Source organism: Streptopelia decaocto, assembly GCF_964273445.1.
Source record: "Streptopelia decaocto genome assembly, chromosome: 1".
NCBI classification, from domain to species: domain Eukaryota; kingdom Metazoa; phylum Chordata; class Aves; order Columbiformes; family Columbidae; genus Streptopelia; species Streptopelia decaocto.
Window position 1 is genome coordinate 85,894,669 of NC_138663.1, and position 25,497 is coordinate 85,920,165.

General features: G+C 41.7%; 1 protein-coding gene across 1 annotated transcript in view; it reads right to left on the reverse strand.

The window, feature by feature from the left end:
• The window catches only part of CASR (calcium sensing receptor), a gene marked incomplete at both ends in the record, with an annotated part of 43,332 nt that overhangs the window by 11,292 nt on the left and 6,543 nt on the right, over positions 1 to 25,497 (reverse strand). The window contains 2 exons of the mRNA XM_082052822.1: positions 18,280 to 19,161; positions 22,444 to 22,750. Of these exons, the coding sequence (XP_081908948.1) occupies positions 18,280 to 19,161; positions 22,444 to 22,750 (1,189 nt within the window). The remainder of the gene's footprint in view (positions 1 to 18,279; positions 19,162 to 22,443; positions 22,751 to 25,497) is intronic.

The window sequence follows — 25,497 nt, forward strand, 5'->3', positions numbered from 1 at the left end:
TAAAGATAGAAACATAAATACCCAGGACTCAATCCACAAAGACTTAAAAGACCCTGCTTTATCGAGGGCAAGAGCACGTGTCAGGGCTGCATGGATGATATCCTGGAACCAAGAGTTTACGAAAGAAGTGTTGGCCTCATGGCTTGAATACACCGTCAGCAGCTGGTGGAAGCCTGTGAGGAGACCATTGTACAAGCTGCTCTCTTTAGATGTTTCTGTAACTTTTCCTTCTTTCCCCCCCCGCCACCCCCGTCACAGACTCCATGTTGAATTGCAATGCCTTTTAATTAAAACACCTATTATCAGAAAGGACTTGCAAGCTGCCCCCTAGTTCACCCTCCCATTATTCCTGGTAAGGCCATTCCCAGCCATGTAGCAGCTCATGCTTTATCCAGGCTAGATATTCTGGGTAGTGTGACTGCCTCTCTTATGGAAGAATCATAAAAACATAACATAAATACAGTTGTAGTAGGTCAGATCAGCAGCTCTTCTCCACAGGACCAGTTTCTGACCATGGCCGACAGCAAATGCCTACACAGGAGTAAAATGGGACGTGACACTTCCCAGAATACTCTCATACATTTTGCAGCTCAGTGACTTCCTGGGCCAAAGGTCTTTGTGCTTGGTAACCTGCAGTGGATTTTTCTTCCATGACGTTGTACATTTGTGTTCTGCACCTGTGCAGACTTTTCACATCCACAGCCTCCTACAGCAAGGAAATCTACATTTTATGAGGAAAGCACCTCCTCTAGCCCGTTAGAACAGAGAAGCTACTAAGCTCTTCTGATGCCCTTTGTGCTCATGTTGGAAGAATCCAAGGACTGTCATTTCCAAGTCACCTTTTCCATGCCTGTCAGGATTTTACAAACCTTTGTCAGATCTCTCTTCAGCTGATGAGCCCTATCTGACTCTGCTGCTTCTTGTACATAAACCATTCCATTGGCACTTCTCCAAACTTTCCCAGTCTTCTTCATCAAACCTGAGACCAGCACATGATATTGAAGTGAGATGCACCAAGGGTTAATGAAGTGCCTCCAAGACACTCTGTTTACCCCTCTGTCCCGTTTTCCAGTGTGACTATTCTTAACAGTGCATTTGCTTCTTCGATTTCTACTCAGCCAGAGCTGAGGAGTCCACCTAAGGACCTGTTCAATCTTGAAGATATCATTTGTGATTAGTCAGAACTGACCATTTATTTTTATCCTCTGCTGACTATCTTTCAACCAACTGTTCATCCATTCAAGGAATGAATTTGATGACAGACTATCAGAAAACGTTTAGAAGCCTGAGCGTACTCTGGGAATAGGAGCTCCCTTATCCATATACATCCCAATGTCTTCAAGTAACTTCAGAACGTTTGTGAGGTAGAACTTCTCTTTACAAAAGTCATGGTGTCTCCTCCTCATTATATTCTATTTTTCCTTCCTTGTTTTTTTTTCTTACTACAGTTTCTAATAATGGGCTCAGTCAGGCTTTGCTAGTTCATTGGATCTCCTCTGGAACCCTATTAGAAAACTGATGTCACACCTGTCAGCTTTCTAGGCCTCAGGGCCCAAGACTGTTTTAAGTGAGAAGCTGGTAACCCTAACCAGCATTTCAGCTACTTCATGTGTGAGTTCTGTCAGAGCTCTTGGGTGGACATCATTCACTTGCACCAAAGTATTAAGGTTCATTTTGCTCTTGTGTCCTATAGCTCCTTCTACAGCCACTTCAATATCAGACAGATCCTCTACAAGTTTCTCATAAATAAATAAGCTCAGGAACCTTCTGAAGTTCATCCATAAAGAGCACGCTCTTCTCCTGCCATGGCCTTACCTTGTTTTCTGCAGTGATAATTTACGGCTCAACAGACACTCCTACAGCTGAAGTGTTTAAAAAAGGATATATGAGCTTTTACCCCATTTACAGCCTGTTCCTCATTCTGTTTTTTGACATCCCTTATTTTATTTTTACATTTAACCTGCCAGAGTTTATGATTCTTCCAATTTTACTCACTGGACATAACTCAGCTATGTGAAGGATGCTGTCTCACTTCTAATAATCACCACTTAATACCTTTGTTTGGCTTCCCAGCTTCCTTAGCCTTTCTCCATCTTTTCTTGATCTGCAGTAGGCACTTCGTGTCACTAGTAGGACTGATGGCAGGCAAAAAGCCCCCCACTTAAATTGTAAATGCTGTCAGGCCGCAGATAATTGTGTGTATGCATGGATGTCCAAAAGTGAACTTTTCTACTCTGGAGCACAAGCCTGCTTCTTGCTAGCTGCAAGCAGAATGTATTGGTTGTACATATGGATAGCAGCTGGACTAAAGTGGGGAAAGTGAGGAAGATACTAAGCAGGTTAAAAACTCTAGTCTTGGTAGTCCTTAACTAAATGGCAGTATCCAGATCTACTATGGATTGTCATTTACTCTGTCTCAACAGTGACACGTCCTCACTAGTCTCCATATACACCAGCAAGAGTTTAATAACCTTGGCTTCCTTCTGCAGTTTGTTTCCTCACTAGATCAAATGGTCCTGCAAGGGAAGTGAACCTGGGCACGTTACAAGTGTCTGTCCACATGAAAGACAAACAATTCCAATTCCCCCTCTGTGCTGGTTTGACTAGTTAATTTTCCTCCATGCAGTTAGAAACCTTTATTTTTTGTATCTAGCATGGTCACTGTTCGGACTTAGTTTGAGAACAAGAAGATAACACCCTGGGACAGAGTTAATGTTTTTAATTGCTCTGGTCTGAGAGCCAAGGATGTTCTGAGCTCTGCCCACAGGTGTGAGGTGGCTAGTAAGGGGGGCATAGATGGGGCAGAGCTTGACTGGCATCCAGACTGATCAATAAGAATATTTCATCCCATTAGAATCATGCTTCATAGTTAAGAACAGTCAGAACCTTCTCAGACCTAGGACGAGACCTGTTTGGGGGAGTTCTGTTTGGGACTTTCATTAGTTTGGCCTTTAGCCATCCTGCTGTTTTGGAGAGGCCTCTGGGCCTTTTTGCCTTTTTTTTTTTTTTTTTTCCCCCCTCTCTTCTCTCTCCAGGATTGGTTGTTGGGACCAGGTGCTGTTTCCTGGCACTGGCTGCTCAATGCGGATGGAGTTCGTGAGGAATCGCATTGAGTATGTTTTATTATATATTCTATTTCCATTTTATAGATTAGTGTGATTTTGTTAAACTGTGTTTATCTCAATCCACAAGTTTCTCCCTTCCCTGTTGATTCTCTCCCATATTTGCGGGGTGGGGGGGTGAAGGAGGTAGCAAGCAGCTATCATGGTTACATTGCTAGCTCGGCTTAAACTGTGACACCCTCCTAACACGCAGTTGCAAGGAATCCTCTCTTGACAGTTTTCCCACACTGAGTTTTAATTTCTGTCTATGTAGCTATATCCAGGCCTGTAAAACAGTTCTGGACTGGTGGGTACCAATGTTTTTCTCTTTGCTTTGGTAGGGTGCCCATCCTGAGAGCAGCAAACAATTCCACTTCATGGCTCAGTGTGAAGATGGAAAGCTGGTGACTGTACTGGCAACGGCAAGTCCTCCTTTTCATTCCAAATTGCTGAGGGCTCATTCTCCCCTCTTGTTTTGGATTCCTAATCAAGCACCTGAAGAAGATGCTTTCATAATGCTGCAACAGGTATTAAGGACTTGAGAGCTCAGCTATTACATTAACCCAGTAGTCATGGTATACAGGATTCTGCTTCTGCCAGTGGTCAAGTATCAGGAGGAAATATGCCCATGCCAGTTCTGAAAGACTTACTTATAAAATACTTCAAGAGAAATGTCCCCTGAAGACATAGATTTTTATTTTCTTTCTTCCTTCCTTTCGTTTCCATCTAACCATGTGCCAATCTTTATTTACATGCTAGCAAAGCTTTAATTGTTACTGTCTATATCAATATTTAATTCCTGCTGCATTGTCTACTTTGGATTATCTTGTTCTGCCTGTTTTTTTATGCAGAGCCAACTTTTAGGTTCTCCCAAAGGCAGTGCTGTCATCACAGAATTGACTAGTTCTGACACAAAAAACCTGGCAGGCAGGAAGGCGGTGGCCCTGGCCCCTTGAGTCAGTAATATCTGTTTCCAGAAGCCTGAGGTGGGGGAAGATTAGTGCACCCAGCTCTTTTGCACAAAGCATTCTTCTTTCTGAGAGGGGCTGAACTCTCCCCCCTATAGTATCTCTTCCTCCCCTGTTGCCCATTGTGCACTGGTGGGGACAACAGGTAGTGCTGATGGGTTTTTTAAAACCAAGATTCCAGGACATGACAACACTGTTAATCTCACCTTTTTCCCAAGGCCATTCAGAAGATAACAGAGTTCTTTAGCCAGTGCAGGATGTGATCCATTATCATGCACCATTGTGACATTCCACATAAGCTGCCTAGTTTCTACTGGTTTTCTGCTTTGAAGAAGTGACTGTTAATACTGTTTATCACTATAAGGGTTACCCAGACAGAGAAGTTGAAAGGGACCCTGGAAGAGACCTGGGACTCTCACTGTAAACACCTCACAAAAAATGGGACAGCATTCTGTCACACATGTCCAGCCCCAGGCACAAGGTGGGCCAGCTCTGCAGATGGGATACTGGGCACATCATGCTCAAATAATGAAGACCAGTCATCACCTACTGTACAAGGAATGGGCCGTAGTCCAGGATTGAAACTGTCAGGCAGGTAGCAGTGCAGATGAACAAAGGGAGATAAACTCTGGAAGAAGGGCTGGTGTCAAAGAGTTGAAGAGAGGGAACATTGGTAGTCAGCCAGAGATTCATTGACAACACTGCAAAGGAATTTAGGCAAGATGGGGTGGACATCCCAGCTCTAGTGAAATGCTGGATCTGCCAGTGACTTGAAAAACAGGGTGAAAGAAAGAGTTCAGTTCAAGACTCAAGATTAGCTGTACAGAGGCTGAGAATAACTCAAGAACATTCGAAGTTGTGCTTTGATAGAACTGAATGACATCCTCATAAAGCTAGGTAGGTCAATGGACAGCATGACTGAAGGCTAAGCGTGTATGACAAATACAATGTGCCGTATGTTAGAAATAATAATTTAAGCTATTAATAATTTTTGTTGGAGCTAAATTAACCAATCACTCAAGACACAGAACTGTTTATTGTTGTAAGCAGCTCAGTAACAACACTCTGCATTACGCTGTTGAAAGAGCAAGCAAAATGTTAAGATATGAAATAAAGGACATTGAAAATATGGTGCAAATATGTACATAGACAGTACAGTTTCCCTTGGAAAATGCGATTAGTTCTAGTCACTTTATCAGGAAATAAGAAAACTAAAGGAACATTAGAGGGGTCCAGAGGTGGTGATGATAGCTCTTAGCCAGTCTGACTTCCATTTGAAGAAAAATCAAAGTGTGGGACTGTTTAACTGTTTATGACACATAAAGTTATTTGTGGGAAAGAGGTGACATATTCTCACAGAAGCAGAGACTCCTGCAAAGCCAACTGACCTTATTAAGGTATTCAGAGAAGAGCAGGACATCAAGCTGCCATGACAAGATGTGCTGATTGGCATATTTTAACTGATAACTGGTTTGGTTTGGTTTTGCTTCCATCATGGATACGAGATCCCTAGGCAGCTGAGAGATGGATCTCTCTCTATATATATTGACCAGTGGCCTCTGCTTGAGGAGGGGCAGCAGTGGTGCTGATGTATGCACCCATGCATATATTTTGGTTTTGCATTGTGACAGAGAAGCAGGCCGTCTGAAAGAAATTTGCAGAAATTGGGAAAGGGAGCAACTCAGGTGGACTGTGTTGGAAGCACCTCACTTGCTGCTTTAGCGGAATGTGTTTGGCAGTTCCTTTGCTGCAGCAGCTTTGATGCTTTCTTGACTGTGAAGGGTGACATAAGTAACAAATTAATAGCTGCTACAACGGTATGAGCAAGTCACTTTTAGAACAAAAATGTCAAAGGCATGCATTTCAAAAAGGGACTTGATATAAAACAGGGCTAATCTGATTTAGGGTCAGATTTACTAAGGTATTATGATTACAAGGATGACCAGAAAAAAATGAAAACCACAAGCCTAGTGGATTTTACAGCAGAGGTCTAAATCACGAGTCAGGTCTAACTGAGATACTTTAGAAAATCTGATTAGATATTTACTAGTGCTAGCAGATGCTTGAATACCTGGCTCTAAAATGCTTGAGATAGACCAGCGTATGGAATCACAGAGGTTCCCAGAGGAATCAAGAAATGATCTTACATTATTTCCACATCACATGTCTGGTTTTACAGGCCAATTTAACTATCAGTTAGGAGGTCAAGGGACACAGTAGGGATATTTTGTTTCCTGAAGGTGCTCAAAATCTCATCCTGGACACTTGAACAACTGCTGTTTTAAGCACACTTGTCCACAGAATGCAAGTCTTGAGCTCACACTGCTTAATACAACACTGATAGCTAACAGTACATTGCGTAAGTGTGCTGTGATAAAGGATAATGCTTTTGCTAAGTGTGACATGACTGGAAAATATAGCAAGAAAGTTTTCATGTTCTTGGCCTCAACTGGATACACATGATACCTGAGAAACAGGAGTGGGAACATCCTCTGCATACATCTCAGCTATATAATTTTCTGAAACCAAAGATTTACACAGGAAAACACCATGTGAAATCCAGTCAACTGAAATTCAGTGCAAATGTATTTTTCTAAAGTCAAACTTAAAAGGGTGACCTCCAAGTCACAGTTCCATTTTAAATTGTAATTACTTCTTCAATGGGAAAAAGGGGAAATGCTTCATTTTGTGTCTGTAAAAATGCTTGTTTGGACAGTGTTGTTGCAATTAACTTGGATTTAACTGCAGTTAGTGAGTTTGACTTAACCCCAGGGGAGAAGGGAGATGACAATAGCAATGTGAATTAATGCTGTTTCAAAATAACTTTAGTTCCCTTTTAAGGTAAGAGCTTTTTCCTCTAACATTTTTTTCTTTTTTTCTTTTAGATTAAGATCCAGCTGTATGATGGTACCCCAACATATCTGTGTAGCCCAAAGCATGATATTGTACTATTAATTCCCAAGAGTCGAAAATAAGCCTTCTTACGAGTAACTTTGGGAGTTAAGGTATCTGGAGTAACCTCAGTCCCAGTTCAGTGCTATCCCAAACAGACTTAATCTGATCTACTGCCTGAGGTCTGCAAAAGCACATTTTTTTCTGCAGAAAAATGGCTGGAGTGACAGCATCTCTCCCCTCCTTACAAATACTGTGAGCATGAATGGAGTTCCTAGTAATCAAGACAAAAATCATGGTAGAGAATGGAAAAATAATGTCTGTGGAGAATCCCTAGACATGGAATATAATGCTATACAAAGTCAAGCAGGCTTCTGAGTAGTCTCTGCCTGAGTGATGTACAAGTGTAGGCCAGTGATGTCGGAGGTTTCGGTACCCAACAGAATGGAGAATATCCACGGACAAGGTAGAGGAAAGGAGTGAATTACTGTACCCCATGCATGATAAACCCGTTATCCCATCAACCCATCAACAGTTTGGATTTTGGCTGTGTTCATTAAAAAAAAGGTCATTAATTAATGAGTAGTGACACATTGCTATCCTCATCATTCATACAAATAAAGCTCACACAGCAGTATTTATTATGGTGTGCTTTTAAAAACACTTATCCAACATGGACCATTCAAACAAGGCTGTGAAACACAAGTATTATATCAATGGAAAGTAGAACATACAAAAAACCTGGAGAAAAATCACCAGGCAACATAAGAAATTTGTTGAATATATTAAAATTGAGAGCTGTCATGTATGCCAGATCCTCATGACATAAGGGTGTAAGAGAAAGCTAAAGAGGATGGAAAGCTAAAGAGACAGGTAAGGGGAGGAGCAAGAAAGCTAACTGAATTCTGTGTTATTGCCCTTGCTATCAAAAAAAACCCTGGACGTTCTTATCCCAAGGGCATTTGTTTTGGAGCCATAATGTGACATTAACAGAGGTAGAAGGTCCTTAAAAAGAGATTAGAGAACAGCCCGAGCAATTTAAATTGGATCTAAAAGGCTGACAGAACCAGACAGTTCATCACAGCACTCCAGGAGCAATAAAAAGAGTGCTAATACAGTAGGTTTATGATATACACATAAAAATGCCACAGGCTTTGAATGACAAAGTCAATATGTTATCTAACATCATTCCACAGCAATCCCAATTCACCTTTCTGGTACACATGCCCATGTAATGCACTCCCAACAGCGTGCCTGAAGTTTCCCCTTTGTCAGTCTCTGCAGGGCATGAATCAGAGCAAACCCCTCTGACAGAGGCTTGTGCTTTTGCTCCTGAGTCAGCCTCCAATGGGCTGCGACAGCTGCCAAGCAAAGACAGTATCATCAAAGGCAGAGGGATGTGCTCTGTGATGAAAGGCTGGTTAGACTGACATAAATCCCAGAAAAAAAAACAATGGGAAAACAAGATGTCTGGGTCAAGGATCAATTAATACAAAATTACAGGACAGAAATATAATTGCTGCAAATCAATAAAGCTCTGAGGAATACAGATCTTGTTAAATCCAAGTTTGCTTGACAAACACACCCTTTTAGAAGTGAAAGTTCTGAGCTTCACATTTAATGTAAAGCATCCATTTGTAGATCAAGAATTGCCTGACAGATTTGTAAAAACAGATATCAACAGAGACAGATCAACAGCTCATGGGAAATTCCTCCAGCCTCAGTAAACAACTCACTGTTATTTGATATGTTCATCAATACTCTGGCAGAAAATAACAGCACTGCTGGGAAAATTTGCAGAAAATGCATGGATTAACATAATGGTAAATAACAATTAAGACAAAGCAGTCCCTCAGACAGCACCCTCGCGTCTGTGTTTAACATAGTGAAATTCAGGCTTATGTATCAAGGCATAACAAATTCCAGCCACAGCACACTAAGGGTACCATATCCCGCAAAGTATTTCTGGCAACTTCATGCGACCTTTGCATTGCATGCTGTGGCGAGGAAGGTTAATATAATTTGTGTATGTATAAATGAGGAAGTAATAAGTGTATGTAAATGTGGGATTTTGCTTCACTGTCTGGCTGTTGGAGTAATATTGAATATATGCCAAAAGAAGGATGAGTTAATGGGCAAGATACAGAAATACACATCTTATGACTAAAACCCACTTTGTTTAAATTATCAAGATAAGACTGAGGAATAATTTGATCAATGTGCATAAATACCATATTGAGAAAAATGACGAGTCCTTCATCTGGACTTTTAAATTTAATGGAGAAAGGCCAAATAAGGACCAATGAAACTAAAGGTCAGTTAAATCCCAACTAGAAATAAGACATGACCTGAGACAAGAGATGTGACCTGCCATGGATCCTACTAATAAAAAAAAGGTCTGCTAGTCAGCATGTCTTTGGGGAAAATAAATCTTGCTAAACACAAGTTTGGCTGGCAAACAGAGCCCTTCAGAAGTGAAATACCTGGGCTTTACATCCAATATGAAGCATCCCTTCGCTGGATCAAGATTACTTTTCAAGATTACAAAGGATTTCAAACTGCATTATCCTTTGGAAAGTGACTCCATTTAAACATTATTTAGGTTTTTATTAAGGTTTTGTGAGGCAAGATGGTCTCTGGATGGACAAAGGCAATAGTACAGGTACAGTGAGAGCTAGCTGCCAGTGCTGTTAGATGTATTTTGTGCTGTATTTAACTACAGCCATGATATGAAAGAACCATTATGGCCACCCAGTCTATACTTGGTGCCATAATTGCTTTGTTTTTCACTTGTAACAAGTGCAATATGAAGAAATCCACTGGGTACAATGGCCCTGGGTGCTGTGTATACTGATGGTGATGGATCAATTGGCAGAAGTCCCGAATTAGTGAATGATGTTTTGATGCTCTTGAGATGTCATCATACTGCACAGTAACTATTATGGCAAAGTATCTAAAGGCTTAAGATAGGGCTCTTTTCATTATTTTATGTCTAAATTTAATACTAAACAATATATAATTAATTGTCCAATTAGTAAAGCTAATAATAGAGCAAATGGTTATTCTATAAGGTCAGTGTTTTCAAGTAGCTTAATTCACATATAATGTCTTGTGTAATCCAGATCTGATTGAAATGTCTTTTCTAGGAGGTGTTTAATGCTGTCTCTACCCAGCTGTGCAGAGAATGAGTCTGTGTATGTGTCTCTCTGCACCCATTTGCTGTCACTTTCTCTTAACAACCCTTTATGGATCAGTCTGTTCAAAGTCCCAACAAGATCTGAAACTGCATCCTGCACAGAACACTGCTGATACTGATTTGAAGAACGGTGCCTGTCTCTAGGCCAGGAGGAAGTTGTGGCTTTTGACTGTAAATTCTTTCTTATTTAGAACTATGGGATGAATTACTTCAATGCTTGGGGAAGTTGCATCTCTGTGTTAGAATGACATCCAACTGATACTGCATACTTGGTGTCAACAAAACAATGGTAATTTGTCAAACCTGAGTTCTATTCTATGGTTATTTATAATGTACTCAAGAACTACTATCCATTGAAGGAAAGGGGAAAGGAAAGGGGAAAGGAAAGGGGAAAGGAAAGGGGAAAGGAAAGGGGAAAGGAAAGGGGAAAGGAAAGGGGAAAGGAAAGGGGAAAGGAAAGGGGAAAGGAAAGGGGAAAGGAAAGGGGAAAGGAAAGGGGAAAGGAAAGGGGAAAGGAAAGGGGAAAGGAAAGGGGAAAGGAAAGGGGAAAGGAAAGGGGAAAGGAAAGGGGAAAGGAAAGGGGAAAGGAAAGGGGAAAGGAAAGGGGAAAGGAAAGGGGAAAGGAAAGGGGAAAGGAAAGGGGAAAGGAAAGGGGAAAGGAAAGGGGAAAGGAAAGGAAAGGAAAGGAAAGGAAAGGAAAGGAAAGGAAAGGAAAGGAAAGGAAAGGAAAGGAAAGGAAAGGAAAGGAAAGGAAAGGAAAGGAAAGGAAAGGAAAGGAAAGGAAAGGAAAGGAAAGGAAAGGAAAGGAAAGGAAAGGAAAGGAGAGGAGGGGAGGGAAGAGAGAAGAGAAGAGAAGAGAAGAGAAGAGAAGAGAAGAGAAGAGAAGAGAAGAGAAGAGAAGAGAAGAGAAGAGAAGAGAAGAGAAGAGAAGAGAAGAGAAGAGAAGAGAAAGAAGAGAAGAGAAGAGAAGAGAAGAGAAGAGAAGAGAAGAGAAGAGAAGAGAAGAGAAAAAAGAAAAGAAAGAGAAGAAAAGAGAAGAGAAGAAAAGAGAAGAAAAGAGAAGAAAAGAGAAGAGAAGAAAAGAGAAGAGAAGAAAAGAGAAGAGAAGAAAAGAGAAGAAAAGAGAAGAAAAGAGAAGAAAAGAGAAGAAAAGAGAAGAAAAGAGAAGAGAAGAAAAGAGAAGAGAAGAAAAGAGAAGAAAAGAAAAGAAGAGAAAAGAGCAAGATAGACCTCAGGTTTCGTATGGTCACACTGAGTTGACTGAACACACTCAACTATTTTGGATATTAAGAACGGGCACCTGTTACAAGCACAGTCACAGGTCCAATTAATGGTCAACTTAAGTCCCCGTGGATTCGCTGTAACTCTGTTTTGGCGCATGTTCCACTTGTCTACTAGCTTAAAACTGTTTTTTTCCATTTCCTCTATCAGTGTCTCAACCAACAAAGAAATCTTGTCAACGCTTTGATTTCTATGGTTCCTAAATAACTCTTACAGAATTTCTCCTAGAGGTGCAAGTAAAAGTCCTTTCTGAGCAAACTACTGCATCTGCTCCAGTGAGATCACTCTTAATTCTGTAAGGCAAAAGGGTTCTTAATATGCCATAAAAGGTAATTTGGTGGCCTTCTTGCAAACATTATCCACTTAGTGAAGTAACAGCAGTCATTCATAGGGCAGAAAAGTTCACTTTCAGGATAAAACAATGTGGCTGGCTCATAAAGCATCTGTGACCACCCAGAAGGAAAAAACAAACTATACTATGATTATCATGCCTCTGAAGTTAGCTTCAACCCTACTTTAATCAGCCAAGTCAGGGGAATGATTCCAACATGAAACTGAATTTTTGATAAATCTACTAGTTTCCTCAGATTCTGAGTGCCTTTAGGGGGCTCTCAAGGTTCCCTTTGTCACCAGCTCCATTTGTGAGTAGCATCAGGAAGAAGAAGAAGAAACCTTACACAAGAAACTTTACATCCTTTAGTGTAACAAAGACATGCTGTGTCTTACTAAAAGATACTGATGCCTTGGTAATTCAAGGGATTATTATTATCTGAAGTCGCTATATCCAGAGACATTATATAAGCATTTCGTGGAGCCTTCCCTAAAATTCCTAGGTCCAATATAGGCTGAAAAACAGACTTATTTTCCCCAAGTAACAAAGGTACAAATGAGCTTCATAAATATTAGAAAATGCTTATTTTCAAATGCAGCTTTTGTTGTGATGCAGTGTATAAGTGACTATATTAGAAATTACTTTTATGAAAAATTTAACACGTTTGGGGAGTGGGCAGGAATACTGCTTTTTTTTTTTTTTGTCATCAGGCAGTGTGTACTACCCTTATTTAGAAGGATTTCAGCCATTCTCTACCAAGTAATTAATAACCAAACTCCTTATTTCATTACATAGAGACTGTGTATTTGCTACATGCAGTTCATTCACTCTTCTTCTAACAGCCCTGTAAGGGTGATGATTTCCCTGCGCATTTTCTACTGGTGATATTACAGGCCTGACTTCCCCTTTAGTAAAGTCTTTCTCCTTTTAGTTGCAGAGACATCTAAATAATACTGCATTTATTGTCTGCTTAGTTGAAGAGCTCACAAATCATGTTCTCAGCTGACAGCAAGTTACCTCCAAACTGACGAAGATGCAATCATCTGTAATTGCCCTTGTGGGGAAATAGCTGTGTTTGCTCTATTGACCCACACATTTCTCTGTGTGGCTCACATTGTCTGCCTCTTGATTCTGTCTCTCACAACAAAGGCACACTGGTTTCTATCCATAACAAATGTATCTCCAGTGTATTTGTAGTGTAATGTAGGTGAGGTTTTGCAGTTGCCTGATACTCAGCAGTTTCCTCTGTCTTCATTGCGATTCTTCCTGAATGATTAATTTTCACAGCAGCCTCAGTTAATACCTGTTCTGATACTGTTTCATTCTCTATACCACAAAGCAGCTGTTTTCAATACATCATTTTAATTGTTCAGACAGGCCTATGTAGTTCAATAGACACAAAATTGATTGGATAAGCCCTTAGGCTCAAAGGTCTGGAGAGACGTATGTCATCTAAGGCATCACTCACTTATTTAAAGCCTTGCAGAATCAATTTTCAGCCAGCCAGACATACCAAAATGTAAAGCTGGAGAAGGCACCAATCTATGTTAGCTCTTCATAGTTCCTATCACCAGCACAGAGGAAGGAACTGTTGGCTGGGAGGTACACAGGCGTAATAAAAGACTTCACAAGTTGCTAGGTGAAGCCAACTTGTATTTGCTTTTATTTTGTGGAATAACATATGGCAGCTTTTCACTAAGTCTGAAGTCAATCAGATTTCCAGGCATAAAATAATTTACATGAGCATGTCTTTAACCTGCTGATCTCTAGGACAGCAGCTTTTTCAGCCTGTGCAACATGTTTTGCCTTGATGCCTAGAAGAGCTATCTCATTTTTCACTCATGAACCTGCCAAAGTTCACAGCCTCCAGGGTAACCACAACCTGAAAACTGTCTGGGAGTCCACCTAAGGATGCTCTCCTGCATGAACTTGTGACTGCACACCTTTACTTTCTCAAATCCACAGGAGCCTATCTTCACTATTTAATCACAATGCTTTTACTGTGAGACAGAAAGAGAGAGAGGCCCATCAGCTGCTTGTTGGCAATCACCAAGAACCCAAATGAATGGGCAGAAACATGGAGTGAATGTCTGAGGAGAACACAGGGTTTTCATCTTCTCACTTAGAAAGAAAATCAAATAATAAATATTTGCTCTGAAGGACAGATTAGGATCCCTTACTGCTTTTCCTCCTCTTTTTTTGCAGGACCATCCAGTGTTTGAAATGAGAGAGACACCAGAGGCTCCTTTAAATGCCCCAAAAGATTATAAACCTTTCTTCATAGGGGAACTGAAAAAAGAACAGACGGACTTGCTGTTAGAAGTGACCATGGGAATAGCCACATGAGCAGAGACCAAGAAAGAACTTGAGGGACCTGGGAAATCTTATCAAGGAAGATACTAAGAAAAAAGGGCTTCAAAAGGAGACTGAGCTGTTACAGAGAAAAAAGCCAGAGATGCAGGGAATTTTGACAAAGCAGCAGCATCAGTACAGGAGCCCTGAGCCTATGTCCCACCTTGCCATACCTTCCCACTGCTATTCTATAGCTTACGGGAGAGCCTGCATTTGGGGGAGGCCGGTCCATGAACCAGTTCAACACATAAAAACAGCTCTACTCAAACAGTCTCCTAAAAAAATCACAGCCCACCAGTGAAAGAGAATGGGTATATGAGGATCAGAGGTGACAGACTCCTTTAAGAGGATTCTTTCTGTTGTACTATTTGCAGTCATTCACTTTAATCTTTACTGCTTTGTGTAAAATTTTGCCTTTTCCAAATGTGAAAGAAATTGCTTATACATTTTGTTCTGGATTGCCTTGCACCTTTTTGTTACCTGAACAAAACGCTGCAAAAAGAAGTAATTAATCTGATCTTGATCAATATTGCGCAGGGCATAACAATGGCACGTGCAGAGAATACTATCTGCTGTCTGCAGGCATCTTGCAAAGGTGTCCACCTGAATGATCTTCTGCCTTGTGGTAGCGTAGGTTATTAAAACATGACAGCTGCAGGCACACACATTGCTCAGAATAAGGGCAGCACAGATGTGCTATTAACGTCTGTAATCTTCTGTAGAGTACAGAAGTGCCGGTTTTCCCATTTTCAGATAGAGGACTCTGAACCTTGTTAGCACGACTGTGCCTTTTGGTTACAGCCCCTGTAGAAAAGACTGAGCCGAGCGTCTTGCAAAGTGCGCACAGGCTATTCTGGTCTGTATATGCAGCCACCCAGAAGAGCTCTCACACATGGAAGAGACGTGGGAACTGCACATGTGGAGTGAGTGGCACAGCTCCTGCCTGCAAGCTGCCCTGCCTGCTCCGCAGCTCTGCCTGCTCCTGCATCTCTGCAGCTCTGGGCAAATGCTGTGGCAGCCTGTGGGCTCCGGCTCACCATTTCCATCTCTAGTGTGGAAGCCCACAGCCAGCTTCAGAAATGCTGATAAAACAAAAGGAAGCAAGATGAGACTGTATCTGGAATACTGTGCTCATTTCTGGGCCCCTCAGTTCAAGAAGGACAGGGAACTGCTGGAGAGAGTCCAGCGCAGAGCAACAAAGATGATGAAGGGAGTGGAGCATCTCCTGTATGAGGAAAGGCTGAGGGAGCTGGGGCTCTTTAGCTTGGAGGAGACTGAGGGGTGACCTCATTACTGTTTATAAATATGTAAAGGGTGAGTGTCACGAGGTTGGAGCCAGGCTCTTCTCGTGACAACCAATGGTAGGACAAGGGGCAATGGATATAAACTGGAACACAGGAGGTTCCACTTAAATATGAGAAGAAACTTCTTCTCAGTGAGGGTGACAGAGCACTGGAACAGGCTGCCCAGGGAGGCTATGGAGTCTCCTTCTCTGGAGACATTCAAAACTCGCCTGGACACATTCCTGTGTAACCTCATCTGGGTGTTCCTGCTCCGGCGGGGGTTTGGACTATATGATCTTTGTAGGTCCCTTTCAATCCCTAACGTTCTGTGATTCTGTGATGGGGTTTATGAACAGGGTCTGTCGCAAGTACCATTTCAGGTGGAGAAAACATGACAGCAGCTTCTTAAATAAGTAGCTATAAAGAAGTGGAGAAGGCAGTCGTTAGTATTTGATATTTCAGCTTGGGAGACACAGAAAAATCCCATGCACCCCATGGTGAAACATACTTAGAGCTTTGTTAAAAAGTAGATGGTAAATTTGTAATAGGAGAATTACACCCAATTTAACTGATTCTCAGGAATTCTGTGCTAGCCTTCCTGCTGTCCAGCTCAAATGAACTGATCGCTGAGGTAAAAATGTTGTTTTTACATACAGACCCAGACAAGCACTCTCCACAAATTATATAAACCAGCTCCTCCAAAAAGGTTTATATTCTGAGTACATAAATTTAACCATTAGCAGACAAGGTATAAATAATAACTCATGTGTGTTAATAGAATAACACTATTGAAAGGCAGCAAAATTAAATGGTACATAATTAAATTGTGGAACACATAATTTACCCTCCCCAGCCACCGACCCCGCTGGCAAGGGCTGCTCTGAGCAGAAGCTCAGGCTAATGGAGCTATGAGTTCATGGGGTTCGCCTTATCTGTCCCACACACCAGCTGGTCAGTGATAGCAGACTCTGTTACAGAAATACTGCTGCAAATGAGACTGACTTCAGTATAAAGGTTTTCTTCTACCTGGTTGTCAGAAAACTGCTCTCTGGAGTGCTGTAGGAAGTCCATTTGTGAGCTGAACTCATTGTCCCGGGGCTTAGGAAAGTTTCCTGAGGGTAATGAGCCACAATACCAAATATGACATAGGTGTGCACACGTATTTGGCATTTAGCTGCTATTCATGTGTTTGATTTTGAAATGAAGTGCAAAAATGCACAAATATCAAATATGCTTGACAGCGAACACCATATAATGGTGTTCTTTTCAAATACAGCTTGTCCCCTTGTAGCACCCACTATTCCTACTCCACATACTCTTTCTTGATGCTGATTCCCTCTTTTAAGGTAAGTATACATACCCAAAAGCCTAGACCAGTAGGATGCTTTACATTTTGATACAGTCATCCTTCAGCACCACACAAACAACACAGAAATGAGAGGACATTCTTCCTGATTGTGGAAACCTCAATAAACACCACATTATTTTACTTAGCTATGGTATTAATATCCTGATTTAATTCCAAGTTGACAAAGCATATGGGAATAAATTAAAATATATTTATTCTGGATCATTTTTACTGACACAGTGAAAGCTAAATCTGCCTGTGACTCACCCACTTCTACCAGTATGCTCCTGAAAAGCAGAACGGCTTTGAAACAGGGAACCCTCAGAGAGAGCCATCAATCGCAGGATTCTCATAAACCAGGGTGAAACCCTGCACTCATCAACTCCGAGTAAAGTGTTTTCCGTAAACCCAAGTCAGGTACCTAGAGAAATGCAGTTTTCTCATAAATGCAAAGACAAAGCCTTTTACTTTGACCTGACTGATGTTTCTGAGTTGACTGAGACTAGACAGGAACCTAATTACAGTTCCCACATGTAAATTCTTATCCAACATCTGCAAAGTTTGTGGCATGAACAGCCTTTATTTTGTTCAGACTGTTTTGAATAGACAAAATTACACATGCAAACGGGGATGTGATCCACCTGATATTCATCTGTGTTGTTCTGATTCCAGGCATGTTTGGGCCAAATTTTTCTGTGGTGACCAGAACTGGGCAAATAGAATTTGCTACATATTTGGCATATGTTCATTTGATAGCCTTACAAGCTAACTCTATTATTTAAGAATGCAGTAGATACTAAAAATACATACTGAATATCACATCAGATAGCACAAGCAAACATATGGTAAGATATAGAGTATTCATAAAGAACCAGAAGACAAAATGCCAGAATACCATCCATACTCTGGTGGGCAAAACACACTGAATTAATTCACAAATGTGACTAAGTTGTTAGTATCATTTTATGAGTTCACAAATATCACTGTCAAACCCAAGCAGCTATCTATTATTTGCCCAACATTCACACATTGTTTTCCTTCATTATTCAACCTGCTTTAGTTTGATCCTATATAAGCTTCAAACTGCAGAAAAAAAATACAGCCTGTATGGAAAATTGCTATGGGATTGCAAAAGACATAGAGCTTGCCAAAGAAAACGAACTCCAAAAACTGTTTTCCTTATTTATGTTCTCTCTCTAGGCCCTCTTGTTTATATAAGGGCTCAATATATGATCAAGTTACCTTGCGTCAGCCAGAGTTTGGTAATTGTCTGTGTGTGCACTTTTGGCCCTCAGCAAAAGCAAGAAAATTTAACTTAGTTTAAGACACCATAGGCAAACTGAACACACCTTACATTTCCTGTCGGGTGGAAATGTGCACCTAACTTGCAGGCAGTGATATGTTATGTTCCAGGCACCTGACACGGTGCCTCGGATGTGGGATTATGAAAGGCACCCTAAGAGCTCTGGGACAGCTTTTCTTTTTTTCTGCAAGTATATTGCACAGACTGGCAAACAAAGGACTTACCTGCCATGCCTCAACCTTCTTAATGTCTGCACAGGATCCGTTAGTGAAGAGTCCTTTCCCAGGGGTACATGTATATATATCCTGCAAGGCATGGGCAATAGAATATACTGCCAAATACACATTATAGGATATCCGCAAGTGTGTGTAGTCCATGTACGGTGTCTCCACACTGGTGATGTTTTCATCCCCTGTGCATGGAGGTCGGAAGGCAGCTGTACCATTTCCAGCTCCCAGTCCATCTTCATGGCCCTTGTGGAACGAAGTTGAAGCTGGGGAATTTTTGGACCCATCCGGGAGATAGCAGTTAAACGTCTCCTCCCAAAACTCCTTGGCAAAGCCGTTGTTGTTGGACTTTTTGGGATGCACCTTCTGCAGAAACTCACGAAAGCCTGGGATCTGTCCTGCCTTCAGCGCAAACCCAATGGTGCTGCCAATGACACGGAAGAACTCTGGCATGGCTATCAGGGAAGAGCTGGCCCAGGCCTCGCTTGCCAACCAGATCTTTCCAGTGATGTTTCGCCTGACGATCTCTTTGATGAGGGGCTCCAGGTCCGGGCCACTGGAGAAAACAACAATCACCCTTGCTGTGGAGTTCTGGATGACCTCCACCACCTGCTGGATCTCCTCTTCATCTGAGTATTGGGAGATGAGCTCACTAAAATCAATGCAGATGTCTCTCTCCTCTGCCTCCTCCCGAAACTTTTCAATGCCTGGCCGGCCATAGTCATCATCGGCTGCAATTGTTCCCACCCAGTTCCAGCGAAAGTACTCGATGATGTCTGCCATCGCCGTGGCCTGATGCTCGTCATTGGGGATTGTGCGGAGGAAGGACTTGAACTGGTTCTTATTGCTCAAGAGACGACTGGATGAGGCATAGCTGACCTGTGAGGGCACAGTGAACAAGCAAACCACACCATGAAGTGAACTTTCTGGGAATAAATTGGCTATGTTTATCTAGCACCACTGTCAACCTGTGTAACCTCAGATGGGATGAAGAGAGAGCTGAGCACCACACTGGCAGCCACATTCAGTTGCACATGATCCATTCTGAGAGTCTGTATGTTCTTGTAGCTGTGACTGTCTTACAGAGGCACACATAGAGGAGCAGCTGCTCAGACCCAAGAGACTGGCAAGCTCCTGTCCATCTGTAAGGTGAAGGTTCTGAGGGAGTGAGACACTGACACTAGCTTGGAGGAATGGCAAAGCAGTAAGCCACAGGTGGCCTATATGCACCTTGCTGCAGTTCCTGCCAAATCCAGAAACAAGAAGAGTGTATCTTTTAGATAAATGAGTGCAATGCACATAATTTAGACAAAATGCAGGCTTCTTCTGTCCTGAACCAGATATAAGGCAGCAGGCTGGTATTGCCATACCGGACCTATTTTGAAGAGCGAGCACAGTCTGTCTATCCTTGCGTCTCACCCCGTCTCTATCCATAAATAGGCTCTATTAGGCACAATATGTGTGTTATATACAATCCCTGCCAGTTGAAGTAAGATGTATATCAATCACCTTGACCCTGTGGACTGTTATGGTAACGCTGGTCAATACTACCACAGCAATATTTTCTGATTGCTGGCCAAAATTAGCAAACAAGCCAGAAAGCATTCCACGCTCTCTGAGCCACCATGTTTTATAGTTAAAATGGGATTTTATTTCCTATTCTAAAGCTATCAGAACAAGTGCCATATAGTCTTAATTTTGATTTTCTGCAAGTAGGAAGAAAACCATAAAATCCAGAAAAGAATAGTTTAAAGACCCAGAGAACTTTTAAAACTCACTTATCATTGCATTGTGAGATCAGTATCTGAACTCTTTAGGACTGACTCTCACTTTGAAAATGTCTTCTATAAACAGTTCATTTTGTACAAAGTGGAAATTTGCAGAGAACCTTATCTCCTCCTCAAACTCTGGCATTTAATATTTCTGCAAAAAGAAAGAGAAGGAGGTCTTCTAGTGCAGTTTCAAGGGTCGCAGGAGCAAATCCTTCTTTCACAAAGCTATGCCCTCCCCTGGACAAGCTCTTGACCAGTGCCACTCTCATCTCCTAAAACCTAGTCCCAGGGCGTACAGGAAAGTACCCCAGTCCTGCAAGGTACCCAATGCTGCATGTGCTAGAAGGGTACACTGAGGTGAGATATTGAGAAATGGAACTAAGTCATAACACTTTCAGTTTCTATGTCAACTGAATGAGTAATGAGCCTTACATTAATTGTAAAATTTACCTCCAACTTGTACTGAAATGCAGGGTCTATTAAGCATGGATTTGCTAGTGGCCTTGCTATAAATGGCAGCGATAATGATTATTCTAATGCTGGCCAACAACTCCCAGTTTAAAAGCCTGCTTTCAGTTGTCTTACTTAAACCACCTGGCTGAGATTTCGTTCCAGAACTGAACCTCCTGACATATACCCATTTCTGCACCCTCTAGATAAGGCTACTTCCTTGTAGCACAAACTCCATACCCTGTTCAGAGGGACAGCCTGAGAACTGCAAACACCTCTTATGTTCAGTTCAACTCACCCAACCTTCTCGACTGCCCTTGTTCACCTGGTGATGTGATGTGTAAATTAACAGTATGCCTTAAAATGCCATCATCGTGCTTATTACACACCACCTTCCAGTGCTACTCTGGGCAATATCTAGATAGCATATATTGGTTTTATTTTAAACCATTTTTGCCATGCTCAGAGACCAAATGTCCATTTTTTCAGACTTCTGTGAGGCAGTCGGACTAATAACATTAAATAGACACGATATATTACTGTGCACCAGGCAGACAAGAATCCTTCCTTCTTCATTTGCAGTGCAGATGGGAATTTGAGCTCTGGCTGAAATAAAAATATATCCTCTCAGGACAGACTGAGAGTGCGGTGTGATACAATCTTGTTAGAAGGACACTTTTTATTTTAGAAGACTATTTTGAAATGTTAGAATGGCTATAGAAGGCAACACATAAAGGGATAAGGCCAAGCATTTTTTCAAAAGTTGTCTTCAGTGTGGAAATCTAAAGTCAAGAGCAACAACATTAAACTATAATATACCAGCCTTATGGTTTGCTTAGGGTCTTGGCAGAGCAACAAGTTTATTAAACAAAAGGATGGGACCATGGATGCTGGCACTGGCCCCAGCAGAGTCAGCAGACAGCAAGAAGGATGCTGCAACACAAGAGCTGGTACAACTACACCACCACATAGATGATGCCAGGACAAGGTGGGGCATATCTACACGCTCTCACAAACCCTGTTTTGGAGGCCCCAGGGCAACAGCAAGGCAGGTCAGCCCAGAATAAACCTTCACAGCGCCTGATCAGCAGAAGCAACAACTTTACAGATCACTTATTTGAATGATCAAAGATACTGTGAGACTCAAGAGTATCTGGCAATGACTGAACTCTGTCTTAAGTGGGCTCTATGAGAGCTGGGCATGACTAGACAGTGACCATGGTGAAGTAACATCACAACTAACCTTTCAAGGCTGACAACTGCCTATGATTGGTCTAAATTAACTGTGTTCACAGACTAAACCACTCTAGAGGGATCTAGTCATCCTGTAGTAAATTGCTGTTGACTCAGTCTTCTTGTTGGCTCAATGTTGTTATTGGCTGCTTAGTAATCTCTGTGTTTGGGGATTGTAAACTGCTAGCAAGACATATGTCTACTGTAAGAAAACCCCCATATTCTTGACATTCTATTGGAAATGTCAAAGATTAAACAAGCTATGGAGGCTGAATGCCCCTTGAGATGTCCTGGTGCGCAGTTAGGACACATCGGCAGAGTGGAAGGGAGAAGCTGGCAATGCCACTGCACATACCTGTACTGTCCCAAATAAATCTCTGGCAAATGTGAGCCTGAAAACTTGTATCTCTGTCTAAAAAAAAAAACCAAAAAATTTGATTTGATTTGACATAAGTTGGGAGGGAACTATAAACATGTAAACTGTCATCCCACTTTAAAAGCCAGTGCTTCTCATCGTTGTGTTGCCTCTCTGTCATCCAAGAATATATTCACACAGCTAGGGCTATTGCATTTCTAAACCTTCCTTTGTTTGAAACAGATGGAGCACATAAGGCAGCAATGCAGTACCATGCCCTGGTTCTATAATGTACTTAAAGCTCTTCAAACAGCCCCCCGCTGTATCTAAACAAGAGGAATGAAACCATACCTGAGGTATGTAAAAGAGTCCCAGTAGATTGGCCACAGCAGTTGAGATACCAGAGCCGGTTGCCCCCACAACTGCAATGGTGGAAGGGATATGTTCTGAGCAGTTGCAGAATTCATCCAGGTTCAAGGAGTCTATCTTGTTCTGGGCCACAAAACTCAGTGTGGCCTCAAGAGCTTTAGAGACTGTATTGCAAGTGTCAAATATCCTGTATCCTAAGGTCATGTTGGGAAGGAGAGTTGGGCTACTGTTTATTTCTTCTATGGCAAAGATCATAGCCTGGAGCCAGCGGAAGCCTCGGAAATTATACCTGGGGGAGCAAAAATAAAAATAGAGTGAGAAGGAGGGAAACAGCTGAGAGGAAACAAGGACTGAGACAAAAAGAGAATTAAGGATTCCAGATACAAAAAGCAAAAGCAACTTTAGTTCATTCTTGCACGCTACTAAATTTAGAAAGTTTTACTTTTGTCTTCAGTGGTTACAGAAGACGTGTGTATAATGCTACAAGGTTTTGTTCTGGTTTTCAACTCTTCAGTTTGGGAGCTCACTTCAGAGGTTGTGTGAATGAGGTCAACTTTTCTAAGTCCCCTGAAGTCTGGGAATGTCAACAGAAAGCACGCCTGGAGTGTCCCTGTCCCTTGTGCTTGGGACACTAAAACCGGATCTCACAATTCCTGACCAAATGCCCTGACAGAATGCTACACCTACCAGGTTTCTCCTTCCAGGGTCCTCTGACACATTTCTGAATGCAGATGGCAGTGTCTGCAAAGCCTGTGCTGAGCACGACGCTGCCAGGACTTGGGCTCAGGGATACTCGGTGTGTCAGCTCCTGGTGTCTTTAGGCAAAGTGAGCTGAGACACAGCACTGGTGTGTCCCTGGGTGCACAGGTGCCTGGGAGCTCTGCTCCGGGAAACCTGGCCTCACATCACACACTTCACACAGTGGGAGAGGTCAGTCAGCCTTTTTATGCCAGAGAACAGAGACATGCTATAAATGTAAATCCTAGCTTCCTAACTTGTTAATTAGATAATTCGGTGTTCTCATTAAAGGAATAGCTTTTCTCTTTGGTACAATGCTCTCAAATATTTGCTTTAGACAGGGTCTCAGAAGATGCCATTAGAGCTGGCCTGTGAAACTGAAGATGTTTTTTGAAGCCTACTCTGTTTTCTAAAATGGAGCAGCTGATTTTTCTGTTTCTCTCTTAGCTGTGCATGGAGCTAACCCAGAGCTGGGGAGTGCTGGCAGGAATGTGCTGCAGGAACTGGGAGTCCCTGTTTAGAGCATCGCATGGGCTGGCAGTGAAAGAAGCTAATGTGGGGTGAGTGACTAATCCAAAAAAACAGAAAAGCTTCTTTGTGGAAAGCAACAAGAAGAAAGTAGTTTTGATATGTGTTATTCTCAAGCTTTACGCACTGTGTTTTTTCTTGTTAAAAATTGGTTGTATGCCTGTGAAGCTGCCATGTTTTAGGATAATTCACACAGAACGACAGAATCTTTCATGAACTGAAAGCTCGTGGTTTAACCCAAGCTAGGAATACAACCATGATAGCTGCTCACTTACCCCGTCCTCCTCCCCGGCAACAGGGGAGAGAATCAAAAGGGAAGGAAGAAACTTGGATGGAGATAAACACAGTTTAATAAAATAACAAAATACTAATACGCTACTAGCAAATACATATATAAGATAGACATAAAAGATACTCAGGGCAATTCCTCACGAACTCTGTCCACAACTGACCAGCCAGTCCCAGGAAGCGGCACCCTGGTCCGAACAGAGAAAAAAGAGGAAAAAAGACAGAAAAGCCCAGAGGTCTCTGCAAAATTGCAAAAAGCCAAACTAAACGTCCCAAACCAAAACTTCCCCAAGCTCCAGAAAAAAAGAGCGAAGACCAAAAAAACAATGCGCACAAGAGAAAGTACTGAAGAGCGAGAGCAAGAACACCCCTGAGAGAGAGACCAGAAGATCCCCCCACTCTCCTTAAATCTGAAGCATGATGCTAACAGGATGGAATAATCTTATTGATCAGTCTGGATGTCAGTCAAGCTCTGTTTTCCTTCCTGGATGCCTCACACATGTGGGCAGAGCACTCAGAATGTCCTTGGCTCTCAGACCAGAGCAATTAAAAACATTAACTCTGTGCTGGGGTGTTATCTTCTTGTTCTCAAACTAAGTCCAAATAATGACTGTGCTAGCTGTGGAAAAGAAAGGTTTCTAACTGCACGAAGAAAATTAACTCATTCTCAGTCAAACTACCACACTGTCCTTCCTTGTAATGCACTACAGGTCAGGAGAGCAGTTAGTTTGCAGTTTTGTGTGGAGTTGCAGCTGGAAACAGTGCAGTGTCAAAGCTCTTATGCTTGAGATCTATTGGGAAAACTGACAGGTCTCAGAACTGGAAGAGCCTGAGGAAATAGCCTGCCCAAGAACAGGTTCTGTAGGAAATGGTAAATTTCATGTTTCACATTTTAAAATGCTTTGAGTGGTTTCCATTACCAAGGTGAAGATTTCTAAATATAAGCTTCATGAAATCATGAGCTTCCAGTCTCTGAGATATACGACCTGAACATTTTTAATTGCCGGATTAAATGATTTGCTTACAAAGTTGATGTTAGCTATGTCTGACTTCTTTAAAGCTGAATGAACATAGCCACATTACTTCCATTCTAGGAGTTTTATCTGATTTATCTGGGATCAGAAGTTCTAAAGATATCACATCTAAGGTTTGTCTTTGAGTCTCAAATACTTAATTTATTCAACTTTATTTCACCTGCTCCAGACATCTTTGGTCAACTTCCAAATGAGGTTCTGCTCTGAGGTTGTACCTCAAAGATAGTATGATTTCATTACAAATCTCTTCAAGTCAAAAACTGGAGGCCAATAAAAATCCTTAGTTATCATTTCTGACCGAAGAGACAGCTAGCTATTTTAAGATCACCTTGAAGAAAATAGACACTCTTTAGAACATGTGAGTATGGGTTACAGTTAAATGTACTTTAATCATTTAGATTTTTTTTTTCTCTATTTCCAAACCATTAAGGAGTTAGATGCAATGGGA